Source organism: Dasypus novemcinctus, chromosome 9 (genome assembly GCF_030445035.2).
Source record: "Dasypus novemcinctus isolate mDasNov1 chromosome 9, mDasNov1.1.hap2, whole genome shotgun sequence".
NCBI classification, from domain to species: domain Eukaryota; kingdom Metazoa; phylum Chordata; class Mammalia; order Cingulata; family Dasypodidae; genus Dasypus; species Dasypus novemcinctus.
Genome location: NC_080681.1, coordinates 79,081,452 through 79,108,035, shown reverse-complemented (window position 1 = coordinate 79,108,035; position 26,584 = coordinate 79,081,452). Strand labels below are relative to the sequence as shown.

Genomic DNA, 26,584 nt, shown 5'->3' with positions numbered 1-26,584 from the left:
TCCTTTCTCTTCAGGGTTTCTTTCCTTCCACTTCTGGCTTCCTCTGGCTTTCTCACTCCATGTGTAGCTTTTCTCTCCATCCCATTTATAAATGACTCCAGTAAAAGAATTAAGACCCACGCTGGGTCACATCTTACTGAAGTACCCTTATCAAGAGGCCCTTAACTGAAGTAACCTAATCAAAAGTTTCCACCTATAGTAGGTTTATACCCACAGGAATAGATTAGCTCTAAAGACATGATTTTTCTGGGGTACAAAAAAACCTCAAACTACCAGTCCTTTATCATGTTGAGGAAGTTTCCTTCTATTCCTATTTTTTCTGAGTAATTTTATTGAGAAGGGATTTTGGATTTTATCAAATGCCCTTTCTGCATCAAAGAGATGATCATGTGTTTTTCCCCCTTTATTCTATTAAAGTGGTGCATTACATTAATTGATTTTCTTATGTTGCATTCTTGAGATAAATTCCACTTGATCATGACATATAATTCTTCTAATGTACTATTGGATTTGGTTTGCTAGTATTTTGTTGAAGATTTTTGTATCTATATTCACAAGGGATATTGTTCTGTACTTTTCTCTTCTTGGGATAGCTTTGTCTTTGGTATTTGGATAATGCTGGCCTCATAGAAATTGTTAGGTACTGTTTCCTCCTCTTCAGTTTTTTGGAAGAGTTTGAACAGGATTGATGATAATTTTTGAATATTTGGTAAAATTCACCAGTGAAGTCATCTGATCCAAAGTCTGTCTTTATTTGGGAAGTTTTTGATTCCTGATTCCATCTCTTTACTTGGTATTGGTCTGTTCATCTTTGTAGCAGTTTGATATTATTTATGAATTCCAAAAATAGATATCGGATTATGTTTGTGAACTGGTCTATTCCTCTGGGCATATTTGATTCTATTAGATTCAGAGGTTCCAATTTTCTTGACTAGATTATGATCAAGGCTTTGATTAAGCCACATCAGTAGGGGTGGGGACTCAGAGAAAATGACATGGCAGAGGAGAGAGTTTGAGTTTTAATGCTGGGGTCCTGGGAAGTAAATACACAAAGAAGCAGATGTGTGAGGAAAGAGAAAAGGCGCTATTAGAGAAGGACCCTGAGAGTCTACAGCTGACCTTGTGATCAGAGCAGCTGAGCCTGGAGAGAAATAAGTCGTGGGAGAGAGAGGAGATTTATCCCAGCCTGCGGTTGAGAGTGGAAGAAGCTGGGACCACAGAACCTTATGAGGAAGAAGAGGGAAACGGACGTGGCTCAACTAATAGAGTGTCTGTCTACCATATGGAGAGTCCAGGTTCAATCCCCAGGGCTTCCTGGCCCATTTGGTGAGCTGGCCCACATGCAGTGCTGCCGCATGCAAGGAGTGCTGTGCCACTCAGGGGCGTCCCCGCATAGGGGTGCCCCACGTGCGAGGTGTGTGCCCTGCAAGGAGGGCCGCCCCGTGTGAAGAAAGTGCAGCAAGATGATGTAACAAAAAAAAAGACATGGTTTCCTAGTTTTCTATTTCCTTATTTTTTTTCTGTCTAGATGTTCTATCAATTATTTTTTTGTTGTTTCCTACACTTTAAAAATTTTTATTTTGTACATTTAATAATTGAAAATACAAACAATAATTAAAAATAAAAAGAAAATACAGTTAAATAAAACATACATTTCTCAATTAAATGTACTGGATACATATACCTTTTTTGAATCATACAATGTTATGCAATATTGGTTTATAATAATACAATTATAAAGTATTCATCCTTTTATGTCTGGCTTGCTTCACTCAACAAAATGTCCACCAGGTTTATCAAAGTTGTTATGTGCTTTATGACTTCATTTATTTATTTATTTATTTATTTTAAGATTTATTTTTTATTTCTCTCCCCTTCCCTGCCCTCCCCCCTGCCCCCACCAGTTGTCTGCTCTCTGTGTCCATTCACTGTGTGTTCTGTGTCCACTTATATTCTTGTCAGCAACACCGGGAACCTGTGTCTCTTTTAGTTGCGTCATCTTGCTGCATCAGGTCTCCGTGTGCGGCACCACTCCTGGGTAGCCTACACTTTTTTCTCCTTCTGTGTGGGACTCCCCTACGTGGGGGACACTCCTGCGTGGCACAGCACTCCTTGCACGCATCAGCACTGTGCTTGGGCCAGCTCGTCACACAGGTCAGGAAGCACTGGGTTGAACCCTGGACCTCCCACATGGAGGCAGACGCTCTTTCCATTGAGCCAAATCTGTTTCCCTTGATTTCTTCTTGCTGCTACATAATATTCCATCATATGAATACCCCTCACAGTTTGTTTATCCATTCATTGGTTGATGGACACCTGGGTTGTTTCCAACTTTTGGCAATTGTGAATAATGTCACTATGAATATAGGTGTGCAGATGTCTGTTCGTGTTACTGCTCTAAGTTCTTCTGGGTATATACCCAGTAGTGGTATTTCAGCGTCATGTGGCAAGTCTAAATTCAACTTCTTTAGGAACTGCCAAACAGTCCTCCACAGTTACTGTACCATTCTGCATTCCCACCAGTAGTGAATAAATGTTCCTATCACTCCACATCCTCTTCAACACTTGCAGTTGTCTGTCTTTTCAATAGTGGCCATTCTGATAGGTGTGAAATGATATCTCATTGTAGTTTTGATTTGTATTTCCCTAATCATTAGTGATGTTGAGCATTTTTTCATGTGTTTTTTTTTCCATTTGTATTTCTTTTTTGGACAAATGTCTATTTAAGTCTTTTGCCCATTTTTCAATTGGGTCATTTGTCTTTTTATTGTTGAGTTGAAATATCTCTTTATATATCCTGAATATTAAACACTTACATGTGATTTTCAAATATTTTCTCCCATTGATTTGGCTGCCTTTTCACCCTTTTGACAAAGTCCTGGGAAGTACGAAAGTGTTTAATTTTGAGGAGGTCCCATTTATTTTTCCTTTTGTTGCACATGCTTTGGGTGTAAGGTCCGAGGAACCACTGCCTACCACAAGTTCATTAAAATGTTTCCCTACATTTTCTTCTAGTAGTTATATGATCCTGGCTTTTACATTTAGGTCTTTGATCCATTTTGAGTTAATTCTTTGTATAGGGAATGAGACAGGGGTTCTCTTTCATTCTTTTGGTTATAGATATCCAGTTCTTGTAGCACCACTTATTGAAAAGGCTATTTTGGCCATTAACATGGACTTGGTAGGTTTCTCAAAAACCAGTTGACTGTAGCAGTGAGGGTATATTTATGAACTCTCAATTCTACTCCTCTGATCTATCTTTATGCCAGTACCATGCTGTTTTGTCCCACTATAGCTTTGTAATATGTTTCAAGGTCAGGCAGTGAAATTCCTCCTTTGTCTCTCTTCCTTTTTAGAATGCTTTTGGCTATTTGGGTGCACTTTCCCTTCCAAATGAATTTGGTAATTGCCTTTTCTAATTCTGTGAAGCGGGCTCTTGGAATTTTGAGAGGTATTGCATTGAATCTATAAATCAGTTTGAGTCTGATTGACATCTTCATGATATTTATTCTTCCAATCCATGAATACAGAATGTCTTTCCCATTTGTTTAGGTCTTCATTGATTTCTTTTAGCATTATTTTGTAGTTTTCTGCATATAGGTCCTGTACTTCTTTGATTAAATTAATTCCTAGGTATTTGAGTCTTTTTGTTGCTATTGTAAATGGGACTTTCCTCCTGATTCCCTCCTCAGTTTGTTCAGTACTAGTGTACAAAAACATTTCTAGGAGTCCCGGAGCTGCAGCCGCCCAGTCTGGATCCAAGCACCGCGCGCAGCAGACGCCCGCTCGACGTGTAGTCCCGGTTCCTTCCCATTCCAAATCTAAGATGGCAACTCTCAAGGATCAGCTGATTCAGAATCTCCTTAAGGAAGAACAGATCCCTCAGAATAAGATTACAGTTGTTGGGGTTGGTGCTGTTGGCATGGCCTGTGCCATCAGTATTCTGATGAAGGAACTGGCAGATGAATTTGCACTTGTGGATGTCATAGAAGACAAATTGAAGGGAGAGATGATGGATCTCCAACATGGCACCCTTTTCCTTAGAACACCAAAAATTGTCTCTGGCAAAGACTATAGTGTGATTGCAAACTCCAAGCTGGTTATCATCACAGCTGGGGCTCGTCAGCAAGAGGGAGAAAGCCGTCTTAATTTGGTCCAGCGTAATGTAAACATCTTTAAATTCATCATTCCTAATGTTATAAAATACAGCCCAAACTGCAAGTTGCTTATTGTTTCCAATCCAGTGGATATATTGACCTATGTGGCTTGGAAACTAAGTGGCTTTCCCAAAAACCGTGTTATTGGAAGTGGTTGCAATCTGGATTCAGCCCGGTTCCGTTACCTAATGGGGGAGAGGCTGGGAGTTCACCCATCCAGCTGTCATGGCTGGGTCCTTGGGGAACATGGAGACTCTAGTGTGCCTGTGTGGAGTGGAATGAATGTTGCTGGTGTCTCCTTGAAAAATCTGCACCCTGAGTTAGGCACTGATGCAGATAAGGAACAATGGAAAGAGGTTCACAAACAGGTGGTTGACAGTGCTTATGAGGTGATCAAACTGAAAGGCTATACCTCCTGGGCCATTGGGTTATCTGTGGCAGATTTGGCAGAAACTATAATGAAGAATCTTAGACGTGTACATCCTGTTTCCACCATGATTAAGGGACTCTATGGAATAAAAGATGACGTCTTCCTTAGTGTTCCTTGCGTCTTGGGACAGAATGGTATCTCAGATGTTGTCAAGGTGACTCTGACTCCTGAAGAAGAAGGCCGTTTGAAGAAGAGTGCAGATACACTTTGGGGGATCCAAAAAGAGCTACAATTTTAAAGTCTTCTAATGTACCACTTCATTGTTTAAGCTACAACAGGATTTTAGTTGGGGGCTGTTCCTGTTCTTTTTATCTGATCTTGGATTACGGCAGTAATAGTAAGATGACCTAGGAAAAAAGTTAGACATAGGAATGTTTCTTAAAACCCTAAAGGTATTTACTGATACTGAAGATGATACCTATCTTGTATAGTCCCAAACTGATTATATAAAATAGTTTATGTCTGAGGCACCAGTGCCAATGCACATGCTGCAGCTGCCTTTCAAACCAGAAGAAAGTGTGGTTACTGTGTATTTTATACCTTCTGGTTCCTTTACCTAACATGCCTCGTGTAATTTCCTTCCTCCCAATCAATCATATCCTGAACTCCAATGTGTAAATCCAACATTGCATGTCTTGTGCATAACTATTTTAAAGGATCTTATTTTGTGTAGCAAATGTATCAAAGTAGTGTACATTGCCATGTAATGTAAAAAAAAAAATTACCTATTACAATGAAACCAACTGTTCAAGTGTCGTACCTCAAAAATGTCAAATAAACCATAAAGAGTGAAAAAAAAAAACATTTCTAATTTTTGCATGTTCATCTTGTATCCTGCCACTTTGCTGAACTCATTTATTAGCTCAAATATCTTTGTTGTGGATACTTCAGAATTTTCTAAATACAGGATCATGTCATCTGCAAATAGTGAGAGTTTTACTTCCTCTTTTCCTATTTGGGTGCCTTTTTATTGTTATTTTTTCTTGTCTAATTGTCCTAGTTTGAACTTCTAGTACAATATTGAAAAACAGTGGTGATGGTGGGCATCCTTGTCTCTTCTTCCTGATCTCAGAGGAAAAGCTTTCAACCTCTCCCCATTGAGTAAGATGTTGGTTGTGGGTTTTTCATATATGCCATCTATCAGATTGAGGAATTTTCCTTCTATTCCTATCTTTTGAAGTGTTTTTATAAAAAAAAATATGTTAGATTTTGTTGAATGCCTTTTCCGTGTCAAGTTGATCGTGTGGTTTTTTTTCTCCTTCAATTTGTTAATGTGGTGTATTATGTTGATTGATTTTCTTATGTTGAACTAGACTTGCATACCAGGAATAAATCCCACTTGGTCGTAATGTTTAAGTCTTTTAATATGCTGTTGGATTCTATTTGCAAGTATTTTGCTGAGAATTTTTGCATCTATGTTTGTTAGAGAGATTGGTCTGTAATTTTCTTTCTTTCTTTTGTAGTGTCTTTGTCCAGCTTCAGTATTAGGGTGATGTTGGCTTCATAAAATATGTTGGGTAATTTCCCCTCTCTTCAAATTTTTGGAAGAGTTTAAACAGAATTGGTGTTAATTCATTTTGAAATGTTTGGTAGAATTCACCTGTAAAGCCATTTGGTCCTGGGCTTTTCTTTGCTGGGAGATTTTTTATGACAAATTCAATTCTCTCTAAACATGATTGGTTTGTTAAGTTCTTGTATATCTTGTAGCATCAGGATAGGTTGTTTGTGCATTTCTAGGATTTGCCCATTTCATTTATGTTGCCTAGTTTGTTGGCATATGGTTTCTCATAATATCATCTTATGATCCTTTTTATCTCTGTGGGGTGAATCATAACCCCTTCCCCAGTCTTTTATTTCTGATTGTGTTTATTTGCATCTTCTCTCTTTTTCCTTTGTTATTCTAGCTAGGGGGTTGTCAATTTTATTAATCTCAAATAACCAGCTTTTGGTTTTGTTGAGTTAGTCTAGCTAGGGGGTTGTCAATTTTATTGATCTTCTCAAAGAACCAGCTTTTGGTTTTGTTGATTTTCTCTGTTGTTTTTTTTGTTCTCAATTTCATTTATTTCTGCTCTAATCTTTATTATTTCTTCCCTTCTGCTTGCTTTGGGATTGGTTTGATATTCTTTTTCTAGTTTCTCTAGAAACTAGTTGTTCAGTTGAATCTTTGAGTTTAGTTCCTTCTTTCTTTTTAATAAAGGTGTTTAGGGCTATAAATTTCCCTCTCAAGACTGCCTTCACTCTATCCCATAAGTTTTGATAAGTTGAGTTCTCATCTTCATTTGTCTCAATATATTTACTTATTTCATTCACAATTTCTTCTTTGACCCACTGATTATTTAGGAGTTTGTTGTTTAGCTTCCACACATTTGTGAATTTACTTTTTTCCTGTTTCTTATTGATTTCCAGTTTCTCATTATTATCTAAGAAGGTGCTTTGTGTAATTTCAATCTTTTTATATTTATTGAGAGCTGCATTGTGCCCTAACATGTGGTTTATCCTGGAGAAAGATCCATGAGCATTTGAGAAGAAGGTATAACCTGCTGAGTTTGGATGCAAAGTTCCATATATGTCTGTTAGGTCTAACTTGTTTATCATATTGTTCAAGTTCTCTGTTTCCTTGTTGGTCTTCTGTCTAGTTGTTCTATCTAATGATGTGAGTGGGATATTGAAGTCTTCAATGATTATTGTAGAGATGTCTGTTTCTCCCTTCAGTTTTGCCAGAGCTTATATCATGTATTTTGGTGCACCTGGTTAGCTGCATAGATATTTATGATTGTTAGTTCTTCCTGGTGTGTGGGAAAATAGCTTGAATTTGAATGTGGGAACCTGGCTTGAAGTTGAAATATTTCCATAAGGCAGATAAAAAGTGTGGGCTTGGGAAGCAAATTTGGCTCAATGGATAGAGCATCCACCTACCACGTGGGAGGTCCAGGGTTCAAACCCAGGGCCTCCTGACCTGTGTGATGAGCTGCCCCACGCACAGTGCTGATGCGTGCAAGGAGTGGCATGCCACGCAGGGGTGTCCCCCATGTAGGGGAGCCCCATGCACAAGAAGTATGCCCCGTAAGAAGAGCTGCCCAGGAGTGGTGCTGCACACATGAAGAGCTGACACAGCAAAATGATGCAACAAAAAGAGACACAGATTCCCAGTGCCACTGACAAGAATATAAGCAGACACAGAAGAACACACAGCTAGTGGACACAGAGAGCAGACAACTGGGGGGGGGGGGAGGGGGGAAGGGGAGAGAAATAAATAAAAAATAAATCTTAAAAAAAAAAGTGTGGGCTTAAGAGCACCGACCTTGACTAGATGGAATACTGTCTGGTTAGCATGAAAACTGCGTGAGGAAGCATTTGAACTTTGTATGTCCTATAGCCTCGTATTGCAGGTATTGCAGCTTTAATAACAAGCAGCCTTGAAAGTGAACATAGATAACTACTGCTTTGTCATTTCTAATAAATACGATGTGGAAACTAGGGTCAAGGCTCTCAGTTCCAGAAACTGTTGAGTCCCCTAGTCCCATCTTCATTTTCTCTCTTGTGTCTTTCTTTCTGTCCTTTATTTTTTAAGTTCTGTGTCGCCTTCCCTTTGTGCAAACCTATTGCTGAGCTGGTCTCAGCAACTGGGACCTGAACAGGGACTCGAAGGGAATAAGGATCGCTTTGAGTGAGACTAAAGGTGTTGTCATGGCACATAGCCCTGAGTGGTTTAGAAGGCCTTCCAAGTCCTCGGTGAGTAAGGACATTCTCGGGTATTTTAGCAGGGTTATGATGGGAAACGGAGACAGTTCAATAAAATATCACCAGTGTGTCTGTCTCCTAAAACAACTCCTCAAGGCAAGAGGAGCTAAGGCCAGTGAGTCTCATATTTTAGAACTCTTACAGATTATAGAAAAATATTTTCATAGTTCCCAGCAATAGGAAGTTTAGAATTAGGAGATTAGGAAAGAGTAGGAAAAAGAGTTAAAAATATTACATGTACAAAGTGTTTTGTTCCCTGTTACTATTTCGCCCACTTGGACTATTATTAAATCTGTTTTGATACTAAAAAGTTGTTTTGCTTTCAGTTCCTTCATTATTTGACTTTAGAAAGTCACTTTCCCTTCCGCCAATACCTCCTCCTCCTCCCATACTCGGAGACGCTCAGCTGAAGTTGTCAGCTTTACAACAGGACATCTTGCAGGCTAGAATGGAGGGAAATCATATCGAGCTGCTTGTGCAAGGAAAGGTTAACTCACAAATACAGTGTCCTATCAGGCAAAAGTGCTAAATAAGGTCCTTGTTAGTAAAATCATGCTTATAAGAAAACTCTCTAAGTGTTGACTAAGATAAAGAAAATATTCTGGCAGCGACTGTGCAAACCCCCTGCTGCCTACATGATAATGTGGCTGTGGGATAGTGGGGGCTGATAGAATTAAGCTGCTGGAAAAGGAGGAAAATATGGTAACATTGGTGTTCTGTTTTGTTTCCATACTAATTCTGATTGGGCCTATTAAGCCAAATTAATAAAATTAGTACAAAAATTTTATCAAGGTATTAAAAGGAATTTTCAGCTTTAAATCAATAGCTTATTCCTGAACTTCAAGTATCAGTGTAGTCTTAAAGAGTAGTAATCCAAAAAATGTGTAATAACTGTCTGTCTAAACTGTTAAATAAGAGCTTAACTGTATTTATGCTGCTCAAGTTATCCTAACTGGTTGCTGATTACTAATAAAAGTGTTTCCAAGAGCAACCTTGCATGTTACAGGCAACACAATTCTAGAAGAAGTCTTAAAAGCAGTAAAATCTAAGATGTGAAATGATGGAGAACTTAAAAACAGCTACACCAGAGAAGTAAGAATTATGAGTCAAATTGTAAACTTTATTTCTGTTGGTGTGTTATAATTGTTTTGTGTTTGTCTGTTCAATGTCAGTGTGTATTTTGATACCTCCAGATGGTAATATAAATTAATAAATAAAAATTTCTAAAAGAGCTCTATTCAAATGGCCAAAAATTGAGTAAGCGCTTATATTAATATATAAGTTTAAATGTTAATAAGATCTCTACAATGATAAAAATTGTAAGTCTTGATTAACGAAATTACTATAAGTCTTCATAAAAAATAGTTCTTGCCTAAATTGAAGTGAATAGTTTATTTTTCTTCACAGGATAAAATGAAGGATGTAAAACTTAAATGAATATTCAAGAAGGTAAAAAGTTTGTGGGAGTGCTGACTGAAATTTAATAAGTTTGTTCAAAAAAGCATGTTTTGTCCTAAAAGAAGATGGCTAACTTTCATAAAATCAAAATGAAGATATGTAGAACAAGACTTGAATGCATATGGCAAGTTGTAGAAGGTATTGTGGTAACATTAAGTAATGGAATATGTTCTGTGAAGGTGAAATTTGTCTTAAAATAAAATATAATCTATACACTTATAAATAAAAAATTTGTAAAAGCATTGTTTGAATTAAAGTGTTTAAATGGCTAATTCCAAGAAGTCATTATTAAACAAAACCTGATTTGATAATAATAATAAAAAGTAATTTTATAATAGGAAAACTTGGCAGCCAGCCTTCCCTGCTAACTTGTTTCTAAAAAATTGTTTCTAGTATTGCATGCTACTAGATATTTGAAATAAAGAAAAGTTATATTTGCATATAACCAAACTGAATCATTATTTTGACAAGTTTGTTTAGTGTTAATGGTACTTGTATGTTGTAAGAAGTTTGCTTGGAGACAGTTTCCAAAATCATTTTGGTAACTTATGTATGTAGGATGTATAGAATGTGTTTTAATTATTAAAGAAACAGAAAATAATTTTGTCCTAAGATAAAATGATTGGTTATTAAGAAAGAGTAAACTGTGGGACAAAACCTGAATGAATACAGAAAGTGCAGAAGATTGTGGAAAAGGAATTTTTGTGGTTAAAGTTAAGTAAGATTTGATGGGTCTATCTATAAAATTTTAAAAGCTTTAGTATCAAATAGCATACTGATGCAAAGTTAATATTTTGTTCTTTCTCTGTTAGTGTGACAAAATTTCTCAAGTCATTAGTCTGTTTTAGTAAAAGTTTATAAAGTTTTTCTCCAGAATAATCAGTATATTTTAAAAGTCTGTTATATCAGAATAGCTTCTTGTAGTTTAACCTTATCATTTCCTTGGTTTTTTAAGAAGAAACAAGTCTTGTCACTTTTAAAGGAACATAATGTTCAAACCTACTTTCTCAAAATCAGATCCTGAAAAGTAGCTTTTTATTTCAAACTATTGCAAAAGATTTGTTCTTTTACCTTAAAAAAATTAAAGTAATAAAATAGATAAGTTCCTTTGATATGTTGTAAGTTGAATGGAAAGTGTTTAAAAGTGTTACAAAATTAAAAGGATTATTTAATCCTCTGTTAATTAAAGTTATATGAGTAAAAAGTTCATATATATACCTTGAGTGTATAAAATTCCCGGAAATTTACCAATAGTTCAGCATAATATTAGATAAAAGTACAATATTGTTAATCATGGTTGTAATTAAAAAATAGTATGTGTCACAGAAACAACCTCTTATCGTAAATTAAAGTAATACCACTGTAGTATGCAGCAGTCCCAAATATTGCTATTTTGTTGCAAGAAATTAATATCCAACTGTGTCACTATCATATTGTTTTAAAACTTGCTAAGACTTTGTTTACTATTTCCTTAGGCAAGTCAAGCCAGCCTGCATTCCCCTATCTGTGGAAAACCCAACAATGGACTTTTGCAGTGCTTCCCCAAGGCCGTGTGCATAGGCCAACCATCTTCCACAGCCTGGTGGCAAAAATCTGGCTGCACAGAAGAAATCTGTGGCTGAAACCCTACTGATGACATTACGTTAACCAGTAATCCTTTTCTCAGAATTAAAAGAAACATCAGAGACAGTAGTATCTTATCTTAAGAGCCTAAAAGAGGCAAACAATTGGGACAGGCTGCACTGTCCCTGCTACTCTATCAAATTCTTAAATGTTGTTTGGTTGGGTAAGACAGAACCCTCTGCTGTAACTGATAGGGTACAATGTTTTCTCATGTTAATGGAGTTTGTAATATTATTGGAATACTAAAAATCTTTCACCCCTCACTTAGCTCAAATATTCAAACCATTGTATGTGTTAATTGGGAGAGGTCCTTCATGGGAGTAGGAGCACCTCCAGCAGGCTGCTTTAAAAAATAAAAGAAGAGGGAGAAGGTGGACACTGACTTAGCCTATGAATTGGATGTGGCCAGCACCAATATTGGCTTTGGGTGGGGTTTGTGGCAAAGGCAACATTCTAAACAAGTACCCCTTGGGTTTTAGTCACAATTCTGGGAAGGGACCAAAAGTATAATATAAAAAAGCAATTGTGCATAGCATAGGAAGCCCTGCTAAAAGTGAAAGATTTAACCCAATAGTGTTTGGTCACTCTGAAGACTGACATCCCTATGTATGGGCGGATTGCAAATTCTAAAAACAAGACAGGAATGATGGACTATTGTGAATCACCCTCTGTGGGAGAGAGATCTGTGGAGAAACATCTGGGATGCCTGCCAGCATTGACAGGTAACTGTCTATCACGTCCCTGCCCACTCCTCTAACACCCCTTGCAGGACTCTTGAGGCAGATGCCTTCATGAAGATCCAGAGCCATGCCATTGAAACCTGAGAAGAAGTAGAGTGGCTCACCAGAAAGGCAAACATAGTGAGTACCAAACCTTGTGGTGCCTAGCCCAACAGTTCCAGCTGCCTGTTACTTGCCAACAGCTCATGAACTTCACCCATGAGTGTCCATCATGCTCACTTAAATGACTGTGACACTGGTCCCCTCCTGCTCTTGGAAGGGATGAGGTAGGCTTACACTGCTGCAGACACTGCATCGGTACGCTTATAACAAGACAGCTACTATTTACTATCTAGAAAACAAATCCTCACAACAACGGACTAAGTTTAAATTCAACAGTGAGTTGGGCCGCAGGTCGAGCAAAGATGCTAACAGCAGGACCAACGAAAGCTTTGAAATTATAAGATAAACTTCCAGCTGCCCCACAGCCCAAAATTGTCACTGCCTATGCCTCAAACTATACAAACTGGGGAAAATGAGGTCATTTTTGATCGAGTACTGGCCTATATAACCTTGCTGGTCGCAAATCTTAAGCTCATTAGAAATGAAAGTCTATTCATTAAATGTCTGCTGGTCTTATTGTTTGTTATTGTATAACCTACTGTAGTTATAGATTATGTATAAAATGCAGTTTTGAGCTTGGGAGAAGAATTACAAACTATAAGTATGTGCTTATGTCTACAATGTGATTGGAATATATCTAGTTTTTGTGTAACCCCCTATGTATACAATAGCAGTGATATTCTTTAGGAATCAGTGAAATGTTCTTTGCATGGTCATAAAAACAATTTAAGCTTATATATTTCTCAATTACAGGCTCAAGTAACAAGCATTCAACATGCTCACTTGCAATTGCTTTCTACATGACAAACTATGACAGGAACTGTGAATGGATTAAGATCCCTGAACGCTATGATATGGATTAAGAGTTGGGGAGAGGGTCTTCTAGGAGGTATATTAATTATCTGTTCCTGTCTGTTTTGTATGTATTTACTCCTCAGATGCACGCTACAAACCCTCCAGGGATTAATACAGCAAGAAATTGCCAAATCTGCCTTCACTGCTTTGCAAAAACAAAAAGAGGGAAATGTGGGAAAATAGCTTGAATTTGAAGGTGGGAACCTGGCTTGAAGTTGGAACATTTCCATAACACAGATAACAAGTGTGGACTTAGTAACACTGGCCTTGACTAGATGGAACACTGTCTGGTCAGTACGAAAACTGTTTGTGTGAGGAAGCATTTGAACTTTGTATGTCCTGTTCCCTAGTATTGCAGGTGTTGCAGTTTTAATAACAAGCAGCCTTGAAAGTGAACATAGATAACTACTGCTTTGTAATATCTAATAAATACGATGTGGAAACTAGGGTTGAAGCTCTCAGTTCCAGAAACTGTTAAGTCCCCTGATCCCATCTTTATTTTCTCTCTTGTGTCTTTCTATCTTTTATTTCTTAAGTTCTGCATCGCCTTCCCTTTGTGCAAACCTATTGCTGAGCTGGTCTCAGTACTGATGGATTGTCCTTTGTATCTCTTGTAATATGCATTTAAAGTCTGTTTTGTCCAATATTTGTATAGCTACCCCTGCTCTTTTCTGGTTACTCTTTGCGTGGATTATCTTTTCCCAACCTTTCACTTTCAGCCAGTTTGTATCCCTGGGCCTAAGTTAAGTTTCTTGAAAGCAGCATATGGATGGCTCATTTTTTTTAGTCCATTCTGTCAGCCTGTATGTTTTGACTGGTGAGTTTAATCCATTCACATTCAATGATATTACTGTAAATGCATTATTTACTTCCACCGTTTTTTTTTAAAGATTTATTTTTTATTTATTTCTCTCCCCTTCCTCCCCGCCCCCCCCAGTTGTCTGCTCTCTGTGTCCATTCGCTGTGTGTTCTTCTGTGACCACTTCTATCCTTATCAGCAGCACCCCGAATCTGTGTTTCTTTTTTTGTTGCATCATCTTGTGTCAGCTCTCCGCGTGTGCAGTACCATTCTTGGGCAGGCTGCACTTTCTTTCGCGTTGGGCGGTTTTCCCCACAGGGCGCACTCCTTGCGCCTGGGGCTCCCCTACGCGGGAGGCACCCCTGCGTGGCACAGCACTCCTTGCACGCATCAGCACTGCGCATGGGTCAGCTCCACGCGGGTCAAGTCCGCTTCCCTCCACCATTTTATTCTTTGGTTTTCATATGTCATATCATATTTTTGTCTGTCTTTTTACTCTTTTGATTATCCTTTCTCCTATTCTTTCTTCTATACTCTCCTTAAGACCTCTCTCTCCTGTCTTTTTATTTCAGGTACTAAGGCTTCCTATAATATTTACTGCAAAGTTGGATTCTTTTTTACAAACTCCCTTAGTTTCTTTTTGTTTGTGAATATTTTATACTCACTTTCATATTTGAAGGACAATTTTGCTGGATAGAGAATTCTCAGCTGGCAGTTCTTCTCTTTCAGTGTCTTAATTGTATCACACTACTGTCGTCTTGCCTCCATGGTTTCTGATGAGAAATCAACACTGTAGCAGTTTGATATTATTGATGAATTCCAAAAAGAAATATTGGATTATGTTTGAAAACTGGTCTTTTTCTCTGGGCATATTAGAGTGTATTGAATTTACTTGATTAAATAATGATTAAGGCTTTTTTAGGGGGGCCACATCAGCAGGATATTACATCCCTGCCCCTTAGGGATGTGGGGAGACTCACAGAGATATTACACTGCGGAGAAGAGAGGTTGGAGTTTTGAGCTGAAGCCCAGGAAGTAAGCACAGAAAGGAGCTTGGTCCTGAGGAAAGAGAAAGAAAAGGCCCTGGGAAGAGAAACAAGCCATTTGCCTGATAGTCTACAACTGACCTTATGGAGATAGCAGAGGAGCTGAGCCCGGAGAGAAGTAAGCCCTGGGAAGAGAGGAACCTAAGAAGCCTGAACCCTCACAGATGTTGGCAGCCATCTTGCTCCAACACGTGACAATAGACTTTGGTGAGGAAAATTACTTATGCTTTATGGCCTGGTAACTGGGGGCTTCAACCCCAAATAAATACCTTTTATAAAAGCCAATGGATTTCTAGTAATTTGCATCAGCACCCCTTTGGCTAACTAATACAAGTGCTAAGTCTTACTGGACGTCCCTTGTATATGATGGTTTGCTCCTCTCTTGCTGCTCTGAGAATTTTCTCTTTGTCTTTGACATTTGACATTTTGAGTAGTATATGTCCTGGAATCTATTGGATTTATTCTGGTTGGTGTACAGTGTACTTCTTGGACATGTATGTTCATTTCTTTCATGAGAGTTGGAAAATTTTCTGCTATTATTTCCTCACATACGCTTTCTGCCCTTTTCCCCTTCTCTCCTTCTGGAACTCCTATGACACATGTGTTATTGCATTTTGTATTGTCATTCAATTCCCTGAGCCCCTGCTCAAGTTTTGCCATTTTTCCTCTCTCTGTTCTTTTCTCTCTTCAATTTCAGCTGTTCTGTCTTCAGTATCAGCTATTCTTTCTTCTATCATTTCAAGTCTGCTGTTGTATGCCTCTAATGTGTTTTTGATCTCACCTATTGTGTCTTTCATTCCCATGAGCTCTGTTACTTTTCTATTCAGGATTTCAAATTCCTCTTTGTGCTCGCTCAATGTCTTCTTGATGTTGTTTATCTCTTTAGCCATACTGTCTTTCAAATCATTAATTCAATTTTGGAAATTTGTGCACATCTCACTAATTAGTTGTCTCAAATCCTGCATCTCTTCTGGGACTTTGATATTCCTTTTCTTGGACCATGTCTTCCATGTTCTTAGTATGGATCATAATTTTTTGCTGATGTCTAGGCATCTGATTAGGATGGTAGTTTACTCAGGTGCTCAATTTCTTTCTCTCTTGTAGGGATTTAGTGGCCAGAGATTGTGTTACTGCTGCTCTTGATAGTTGGTTCGACATAGATCGTTAGGATTGTCCCTGCTAGTTACTCAAAATTGGGCTCTGAACCCAGTAATTGGTTGCAGACCCACTTCCTAAGGCCTTGGGGAGGGAGGCTATAAGGCCCAAAAAAGCCTCTCTTATTTTTTATTTTCTCACATGCACTTCCTTGGTCTTCCAGCAGATGGTACTCTTTGGCAGTCCTCTCAGTTCAATGCCTGGTCAGAGTCTGTTTGTTGAAACACAGACTGGATCAATGTGATAGAGCTTGCTGCCTGAAGGCTGAGAGCCTTATAATTCAAACTTTCTCAGAGACAGTTCTCCAGGCTTCTCTAGCAGCCCCCTCCCTTTTCCTGGGTAGGAAATATTTCCACTCCCATCTGCATCCTTTACAGTCAGCCCTGGTTAGTAGAGAAGGAGGTGAGGAGGGTTTTATCTCTTTAGGCCCTTGCTGGCTCCTAAGGCAAACAATGGCACAGCCCCTCACCTGGCCTGAAAGGGCTCCTGGGACACAGAAAACCAAATTTGTGGGTCAAAAGCTGAGTCTTAGGCTGTGTCCCTTTCTCTCCCCTTTTCTGGGATGGTGGATCCCTGGAGTCCCCCTTGTAGCCACAGTTCCAGAGGCCTGAGTATTCTAAAGTGTCTTTAGTGTAGGGGAGGGTGCTGGCAGCAGCAGTCCTGGTTTCAACTTGTCGTGTTTCCCCTTCTGTGTCCCTCTCTCCTCTGGCCAGTGTCCAGACTTTGCCTGGTGTCCTAAACCCTAGAAGATCATTTTCCAGGCTGTTTCAACCTGTCCTCTAGCTATTTTTCTAGAGGAGAAGAGAGTCCCATGTCTTTCTAGTTCACCATCTTCCCAGAAGTCCATCCTATCCATTACCAAAAGTGGTTTATTAGAGTCTCTTATTATTAATGTAGAACTGTGTATTTCTCCCTTCAAATCTGTGAACATTTCTTCATATATTTAGGTAAAATATATTGTATTAAGTTTGTTGAAAGATACTGCAAGCAATATATTAGATGGGTTTGCTTTAAAAATGGAAGTTTATTGATTTGTAAGCTTACAGCCCCAAGTCTGATAAAAGTGTCCAAATCAAGGTATCATTAGGTAATACTCTCTTCCCAAAGACAGGCTGTGGGCAATCCTGGATTCCTCCATCACATGTGAAGGCACAGGGTGGCATCTGCCTGTTTCTGCCTCTCTGGTCTTGGTTATTTTCAGCAACTGGATGCTCTGTCTGTGGCTTTCTCTCTCAGCTTTTGTGGGTTCCTCTCTGAGCTCCTATGGGGGGTTTCTCTTGTGTGTCTCTCCATATTCATCCCATTTATAAAGGACTCCGGTAAGAGGATTAAGACCCACCCTGGGTCATGCCTTACTGAAGTAATCTAATCAAAATGTCCCACCTACAATAGGTTCACACCCACAGGAATGAATTAGCTCTAAGGACTTGAACTTTTCTGGGGTCCATAAAAGCCCCCATCCTCTGGACCTCAAAAAGACATGTTCTTCCATATGCAAATATATTCATTCCATCACAAACAGTCCTTGAAAACCTGCAGGGCATAGCTCATTAGATTTCAAGATCTGAGTGTCATCTATAGAAGCATGGTTTCTTGTCCTCAGGGTTTGATGGAGTGGCAGCCCCACCCATTCCAAAGGCTTGCCCAGCAGCTGTGTTCTTGGCTCCACACTCATCAAACATTTGGGTGGTGGCTGAACTCTAGGCCCCACCCTCTGAGAACACCCAGAGTGATAGCAAGACTCTCCCCAATTTATGTGGTACAGGCCCAACCCCCTCAGAACAGTGGAATATGCTCTATCCTCTCTGAAGCCTGGGGTGGCAGCACTCTTCCTGACTAATAGGATGAAGGCCTGCCTTCTTCAGGTGATGGGGCATACTCACACTTTCCACACACATGGGTGGGCTCATTTTCTTAGTCCATTAAGATGTCTTCATAAACCATAATGCAAAATATAAGGTTACTAAAAATTTAGAAAATTGTACAGTCTAAAATATAAATCATAATGTAAACCAAAATGGAACCATGTTTGAAAGCTATGTTTCAATATCTGTATATCAGCTGCAGCAAATATAACATGAACATGTAAAAAGATCATTGCTGGGGAATGGGAAAAGGGTTTGATGTTGGATATATGGGAGTCCCCTAATATTGTATATGTGAATTAGTGTGATCAAAAACTTTTGTGAAGATAAAACTAAAAATTAGAAGAAAAAAAAAAAAGAAAGGATGTAGACAGGAAGAAATGAAAGAAATTGCCCTGCCACTGTATATACAGGGCAACACCTATTGCAGTGATGAAAGGCAAAATATCAAAAACAATGCTTTATAATATTTTCCATTTTTTAATACCCCAATTTATTTTTACTTTATTTTAGCTTTTCTAAAATTAGTATGTATTCTATTTACAATCTTTAAATCCATCACTATATTTCATTTTCCTATTAATTGAATTTGGCAATATATTAGGCTTCATTTTTGAAGAAGTTTTGGACCACAGAGAAGTTCAACTATGGCAGGGGAGGAACACTGGTGTGGAGTGTTATTGATGGGGGGCATATGGTTGGGAGGGAGTTCCCCTGGGCACGTGCATAGGGTACCTAAAAATGTTTGGATGTACATTGGGTATTTTCATAGTACTTACAGTTACAAATGACAACTGAGGGAGTGCTGAGTTCCTACCGAGGGGAGCTCTATCATATTCTCCAATGGAACAGCAACAATCCCCCAAGTGCAATGGCAAAGACTAATGAAGAAGGATGGTCCAATGATGAGCCCTTGATACTGATGACTATGCTTATGAGCCTGTGTCTCTGAAATATGAACTAGGCCTAGAGCTGCAGGGTGCCTAAGAGTTACCTCCTGAGAGCCTCCATGCTGCTCAAATGTGGCCAATCTCTAAGCCAAACTCAGCATGTAAATGAATTACCTTCCCCTTAGCATGGGACATGACTCCTGGGGATGAGCCTCCCTGGCACTAAGGGATTACTACCAATCACTAACTGGTGATGCATGTAGAACGAGACCTCAAATAAAAGGGTCAACTCAGACCAGAAGAATATCTCAGCCTACATGTAAGATCATGTGTTAAAAACTGCTTTTATGACCTTGAATAAAAGGGGGAAATGGCAAAGACAAATGAGTTTATATGGCTAAGAGTCCTCAAAAAAGAGTTGGAAGATCATCAGAGGGGTTGTGCTTATGCATGCCTCAGCTGGACCTCAGACACAGCCAAAATAGATACAACCCTAGGTACTGGTTCTCCTGAGCTATGGAGACCCACAGGTTCTATGGTCATGGCAGATGACTCTGGACTCTTGTGTTCCTGAGTGTGATGGAGTTGGACTCAGATGTGACCTTTCTACACATGCCTCTTCTGTCACTTTTACTGAACCTGAACTTGGTGCTAGGGATGGTTCATACTCAGGAGACTTGAATCTCTGGACTTCCCATGTGCCAGCTGGGCCCTGAGCCTCAGCAGAGTGGTGACTCCTACTCTCTGGTTTATTGGTCTTACCCAGGTCAGCTAACAGGGAGGTGAAGATGGTCAGCCACCACACCGGGGAACCGAGAGTGCCTACAACTGTAAGCAGAAGAATTCCATCCATCATCCATGTGGAATCTAAGCCCCCTCTTGATCTAGAGGTGGAAGGGACATTGCCATGCCAGGATCCACAGAATGAAGGAATAAAATATGGACTAGAGTGGACTTACCGGTATTTTACTATAAAACTATTGTGATGAGTAATAGAAGAAATTTTAGCATCGAGGTGGAGAAAGTGGCCACAGTAGTTGCTGAGGGTAGGGAGAGGGTAGAAGAGATGTGATGTGGGGGCATTTTTGGGATTTTGAGTTGTCCTTAATGATATTGCAGGGTCAGATGCTGGAACTTTTATATCCTGCCATAACTCACTGAATGCACTGGGGGAGAGTGCAAACTACAGGGTAAACTATTATCTGTGTAGTACAGGAGTGCCCCAAAATGTGTTCACCAAGTGCGATGAGTGTGCTGCAATGATGAGGGAGGTTTTTGGTGTGGGAGAAATGGGGTGCGGGGGTGGGGGGTATACAGGAACAGCTTATATTTTTTAGTGTAACATTTTTTTGTGTGATGTATATATCATCAAAAATATATAATTTACATAAATGATGTGGTGGGGGTGGGAGTGGGTTATATGGGAAACTCTTATGTTTCTTGTTTTTTTATGTTTTTTAATGTAACATTCCTTGTAATCTATTAACTTTAATAAAAAAAAAAAAAGATCTGTTACAAGAAACAAAGAAGGACACTATTAATAAAAGTCAATCAACCAAGAAGAAATAACAACCATAAACATGTATGCATCTATCATAGTGCCCCAGCATATATGAAGCAAACACTGGCAAAACAGAAAGGAGATACTGATACCTCTACAATAATAGCTGGAGACCTCAATACACCATTTTCATTAATAGATAGAACATCTAGACAGAAGTTCAATAAGAAAAGAGATAACTTGAGGAATAAGATAAATGAACTAGACCTACTAGACATATACAGAATATTGCACTGCAAAATAGCATAATACACATTCTTCTCAAATACATGTGGATCATTCTCCAGGACAGGCCACATGTTACAAAACAAGAATCAACAATTTTAGAAAGACTGACATTTTACCAGGCATTTTCTCTGATCACAAAGGAATGAAGCTAAAAATCAGTGACAGAGGGAGATCCAGAAAATCCATAAATATATGGAGGTTAAGCAACACACTCTTAATCAATTTCAAAAGAAGAAATCACAAGGGAAATCAGGAAATACCTTGAGACAAATGAAAATGAGACCACAACATATAAAAACTTATGGGATGCAAGGACTTTTGGGGAAGATGGCAGAGTAGGGAGTTCCAAGACTCACTCCTTCCACCCACAACTGTTAAACAGGAAGAACTGTCTGAAGCAACTATTTTGAAATTCAAGAGGCCAGAAGAGCACTGTACAGCATCTAGGGAAGAGTGGGAGGAAGAGGATCATAAACCATGGTAAAAAGCAGTAAACTGCTCTCTCCACATGGTGGCTACCAGCATATATCCCCCACTCTCACAGCAGACCACCTTGGGGTCCAGTCTTTGGCCAGCTCACTGGTGACAGAGATATAAAAATCCTCTCCCCAAGGAACAGCAGTGGAGAATACCAATCACTTATGATGGCTTTTGATTAGCAAATTTGGATTACTGGGGGCCCAGCTCAGAAGGTAGCTATTGTTTCAACGTGCTCCAGTCAAAGGTGGAGGCAGTCACTATTTCAAAGACCACTGAACAGGGACAGAGACAGTGAAGATATAAGGACACAGCACTTGCTCAGGGCTGCAAGGGACAGTTAGCTGAAGGGCTGCATTTGCTGGGGTCCAGGAAAGCTCAGCTTTGGGGAGCCACTGGAGAAGATTTGGTACCCATCCTGATCCCCTCCCCAGAATGGTTTTAAAAAGCACGATCCAACTATATGAAGCTGGTCACCCTAAATGGGTCCCTGGTCCTCTTTTGGCTGGGAAAGACTGACTTAGGAAAGTCCCCTCTGGGGTGACTCCCCTCCCAGAATTTGCCCTCCATGCAAAAACAGGTACAGACAATGAAAGAAGTGTAAAACACTACAGAAGGAGTAGATGTGGCTCAAGCAGTTGACTTCTGCTTCCCATTTGGGAGGTCCTGGGTTCAGTTTCTGGTGCCTTCTAAAAAATAATAATAAACAAAACAAGCAAACAAATGAAAATACCAACTCAGGGGAGCTGATGTGGCTCAGTGGTTGAGTGCAGGCTTCCCACATACGAGGTCCTGGGTTCAATTCCTGGCCCTGGTACAGCAACACAAAAACAAAAAGACAAAGCAAAAAACAAACAAACAAACCACTATAGCAGAAGACAGCCTGTAACAAAGGCCTGATGGCTTCAAACGCCCCGGAGAGAGAGGTCTGTTTCCTGAGAAAAAGAGGGGACAAGCAAATTCCTGTAAACATGTGAACTCCAAACACCTAACAAGCAAAACCTCAGGTCAAGACATAGGCTCAAAAAGATAGGGGAAAATCTGTACACTGCACTTGCCTTGGGGACCTTCCTAATAGGAGGGCTGAAGCTAAAGAAAATCTCTGTCTTACCACTAGCTGGTTACAAAACCAAGACAGAGATATCTCAGGGAATAAATTCCAGAGTTAACAGTTTTATTTATTTATTTATTTTTTAAAGTCAGTATTTTTTTTTTATTTCTCTCCCTTCCCTCCCCGCCCCGCCCCCCTCTGTTGTCTGCTCTCTGTGTCCATTCACTGTGTGTTCTTCTGTGACCGCTTCTATCCTTATCAGCGGCACCGGGAATCTGTGTTTCATTTTGTTGCGTCATCTTGTTGTGTCAGCTCTCCGTGAGTGCGGTGCCATTCTTGGGCAGGCTGCACTTTCTTCCGCGCTCTCCTTACAGGGCACACTCCTTGCTCGTGGGGCTCCCCTACGTGGGGGACACCCCTGCGTGGCAGGGCACTCCTTGCGCACATCAGCACTACGCATGGGCCAGCTCCACATGGGTCAAGGAGGCGGGTCCCATGTGGTAGGCGGACACCCTATCCATTGGGCCAAGTCCACTTCCCCAGAGTTAACAGTTTTAAATATTAAAATGTATAGTGTGTGTATTCGTCAGCCAAAACGGTACTGATGCAAAATACCAGAAATTTATTGGTTTTTATAAAGGGTATTTATTTGGGGTAGGAGCTTACAGATACTAGGCAATAAAGCATAAGTTACTTCCCTCACCAAAATCTATTTTCACATGCTGGAGCAAGATGACTGCCAACATTCCGCAAGGGTTCAGGCTTCCTGGGTTCCTCTGGGCTCAACTCCAGGTTTCAGCATCAAACTCCAACATCAAAAACCCTACCACTGTCCTTTTGCCATACCTTTATCTGTGTGTCCCCACCCTTTGGTGGGTGGGGACTTACCTCCCTACTGGCGCAAGAGGTTTACATAATTACTTAATCAAATAAACCTGTGACTCCAATATAATCTAATATGACCAGAGGAAAAGATCAGTTTACAAACATAATCCAATATTTCTTTTTGGAATTCATCAATAATATCAAACTGCTACAGCTTGCTTCTTCTTGGGCTCAGGGATCCTCTCTTCCTGGGGCTTGCTTCTCTTTCCTCTGTGAGCTTGCTTCCCAGGGCTCCAGCTTAAGACTTCAGCATCAAACTTCAACATCAAAAACACTTGCATCAAAAGCTCCAACTCTGTTCTTTGCCATGCCTTTTACCGAGGGGTGGGGACTCAATGCCCTAATGATGTGCCTCAATCAAAGCCCTAATCATAACTCAATCATGCCCAGTAATAGACCAGATTACAAACATAATCCAATATCTATTTTTGGAATTCATAACTATATCAAACTGCTATACTACCCAAAGCAATTTTTAGATTTAATGCAATCCCAATCAAAATTCCAATAGCCCTCTTTGCAGAAATGGAAAAGCCAAATTTATATGGAAGGGTGAGTGTCCCCAAATAGCCAAAGCCATGTTTAAAAAGAAAAATAAACGTGGAGGATACACTTCCTGATCTTAAAACTTATTACAAAGCCATAGTAATCAAAACAGCATTTTACTGGCATAAGGACAATGGAGCAGGGTGGGGTGGGAGCCTGCTCTTCTTGGCAGGAGAGCTAAACTCTGAAGGAGAGTATCATCCAATACAGAACCAATTTGTAAAGGTGTTCTTTATATTTATGTTAGCTTCTAGCACTTAAGGAAATCTCTGTCATATCTCTAGCCAGAGACAAACTGAAAGAACACACAGCCAAGGACTAAACTCCAGAGCTAACACATTAAAATATTAAAATGTACATTGTGCAACAAAAGACGACAAGTCAAAGAAAGAAACAGATGAATATATGGCTCATCCAAAGGAAGAAGATAAATCATCAGAAACAATCAGTCCAGACTTTCAAGATACCAGGCAGACAAAAAAAATGATCTTAAATTAAAAAGCAGATGATGGGCCAGTGTGGCCTATGAGCCACAGTTTGTCAACCTTTGTGCAGGCTTTTATAAGTTCTTGATTTCACTTTGAGTGAGATGGGAAGCCACTGAAGGGTTTTGAATGAAGAAGGGACATGCTGTAACTGATGTTTCAATAGGATCACTCTGGCTGCTGTGTTAAAAATAGAGTGTAGAGGGGCAAGAGTAGAAATAGGAGACTAGCTCCATTACTTATTGTCTGAGTGACCTTAGGCGTATCACTCCACCTCTCTTTGCTTCAGTTTTCTCTTTTATTAATTGGGGTAATAATTGTATATTCCTCCTAGAACTGTTGTAAAGAGTAAATGAATTAATATATGCAAAGAACATTGAAAGTCCCTAACACATAGTAAGTACTATGTACATGTTAGCTATTTTTATTATTGTAATAATTATGATGATGGCTTAAACCACAGTATACTGGTAGAAGTGATGAAAAGTGGTCTGATTCTGGATAATATTTTGAAGGTAGAGCAAACAGGATTTCCTGATGGATGGGATATAGGGTGGAGAAAAGAGGGGAGTCCAAGAAGACTCCAACATTTTTGTATGAACAACTAGAAAGAGGGAGTTTCCTATCCCTGGAGAAAGGGAAGACTGTGAGAAGGGCAGGTTTTTCAGGGGGAGATTAGGTGCTCATTGTGAGGGAGGAGCAAATCTAAGTCTGGAGTTCCTAGGAGAGGCATTGAGAAATCAAGGAAATGAGAAGGAATCATCAAAAGCAACTGGGATGGAGTGGTCAACAATGTAGGCAGAAAACAAGCCAAGTATGACATCCTGGAGGCCAAGAGAAGAAGGTATTTCAAGAAGGAAGATGAGATCAATAGCATCAACTTCTCTTTGGGTCAAGTAAGATGAAGATATGAATGGGTCACTGGGTCTAACAACATGAAAGATAGAAGTGTAGTAGGGGGTCAAAGCCTGACCAGGCACGGGCTTAAGAGAGCATGGGGACACAGAATTTTTGTAGATAGCAAGTAGAGACTGTTCTTGGGGTGATTCTGTTGTTCAGCCAGGGTTGAGAACCAATGGCCTAGGTCCTAGTGTCCTTTCTATCCTCTCCAACCAGTGCTGATTCATCCAGTTTGCTGGTATTTGTTGAGCTTCTATTCAATATAAGTCATTGAACTTGAGGAGGACAAACAAGAGAACCAGCAATGACAGAGTGTATAATTGTTGGGTGGATGGGGGTGCTTTGTATGGGAGCCTGTGACAGGAGTATGAGGATCAGACTTTTCCATTGGAAGTGAAGGTAGGACAGAGTTTAAAGGATAAATAAAACTAAGAGCGGGTGTAGCTCAGGGTTTGAGCTACTGCTTCGCATGTAGGTGGTCCCAGGTTCAATCCCTAGTACCTCTTCAAAAAACAAAAACAAAATCAGAACATCAACAAGAGGCATAAGACATGGGTTCACTCATGAGAGGGGTAAGACATTAAGTTAGAAAACCAGATAGGATTCAGATCATGAAGTAATGCTAAGCTAAGGAGTTTGACTTTCATTCTGAATGCTAGGATTTTAAGAAGACTCAAAATACTTGACAAATAGTAAGCATTAGTAAATGTTAGGTCTCATTGTTATAGATATTATATTAATATTACTATTTTTATCAGGTTTGTGTTTTAGAAAGATTATACTGACAGCACAATGGAGAATGGGTTGGAGGGGACCTAGAAAGGAAACAGGGAACTTGGTTACAAACGATTGCAGTAATGCAGTTAAGGAGTAGGAAAGATACAAAGGAAGTAGGTTTATAGGACTTGAAGACTCAGTTCCTGCAATAATTTAAAACTCACACCTGAGCATGAATCAGTTTACTTTCAGATAACAAACCTGAAGAGTCAGTGCAAGGTCTAGTCCAATTTTATTACTAAAGGAAATTGAGACTTAGAGAAATCAACCTACTTATTTATTTAGGGTAATTTGGTATATTAGTCAGGGTTCTCTAGGGAAACAGAATCAACAGGAGATATCTGTCAATAGTATGGGATTTTATAAGAGTCTCTCGCATGACTGTGGGAATGCACAGGCAGGCTGCAAACCAGGGACTCCAATGAAAGTCCAGTGAAGGTCCTTGATGAGGTTTTGGGAGACACTGGCTGTCCAAAGACGGGCTGGGAAATTCTCTCTGAATGCTGAAATCATTTCCCCTTTTAAGACATTCAACTGATTGGATAAAATCACTCATTGCTGATGGCAATCTCCCTGATTGACATGGATGTAATCAGCTATCTACGCAGGATACTCATGGGTGACTATAGTCCATAAATGTCCTTGTATTAGAATTAGCCCAGTGCTTGCTTGACCAAACAACTGGACAACTAATTCAGATGCTGAATTAGGTACTTTTAATATGTTATCCCATATAATCCTATGAAGTAGACACAATTCTCTTCCTTCTACAGATAAGGAAACTCAGGATCAGAGAGGTGGAGTAACTTATCC

The 26,584-nt window shown here is 39.6% G+C and overlaps 1 protein-coding gene across 1 annotated transcript; it reads left to right on the top strand.

Moving 5' to 3' along the window:
• The first annotated feature begins 3,750 nt into the window (after positions 1 to 3,750).
• LOC101428529 (L-lactate dehydrogenase A chain-like) lies at positions 3,751 to 5,381 on the top strand. Its single transcript, XM_058303568.2, has one exon. It carries the CDS (start codon positions 3,827 to 3,829, stop codon positions 4,823 to 4,825), a length of 999 nt encoding a protein of 332 aa, XP_058159551.1. The 5' UTR covers positions 3,751 to 3,826; the 3' UTR covers positions 4,826 to 5,381.
• The last annotated feature ends 21,203 nt before the right edge of the window (positions 5,382 to 26,584 follow it).

Coding starts and splice junctions, on each gene's coding strand:
- LOC101428529 (XM_058303568.2), top strand. CDS start 3,827: ATGGCAACTCTCAAGGATCAGCTGATTCAGAATCTCCTTAAGGAAGAA.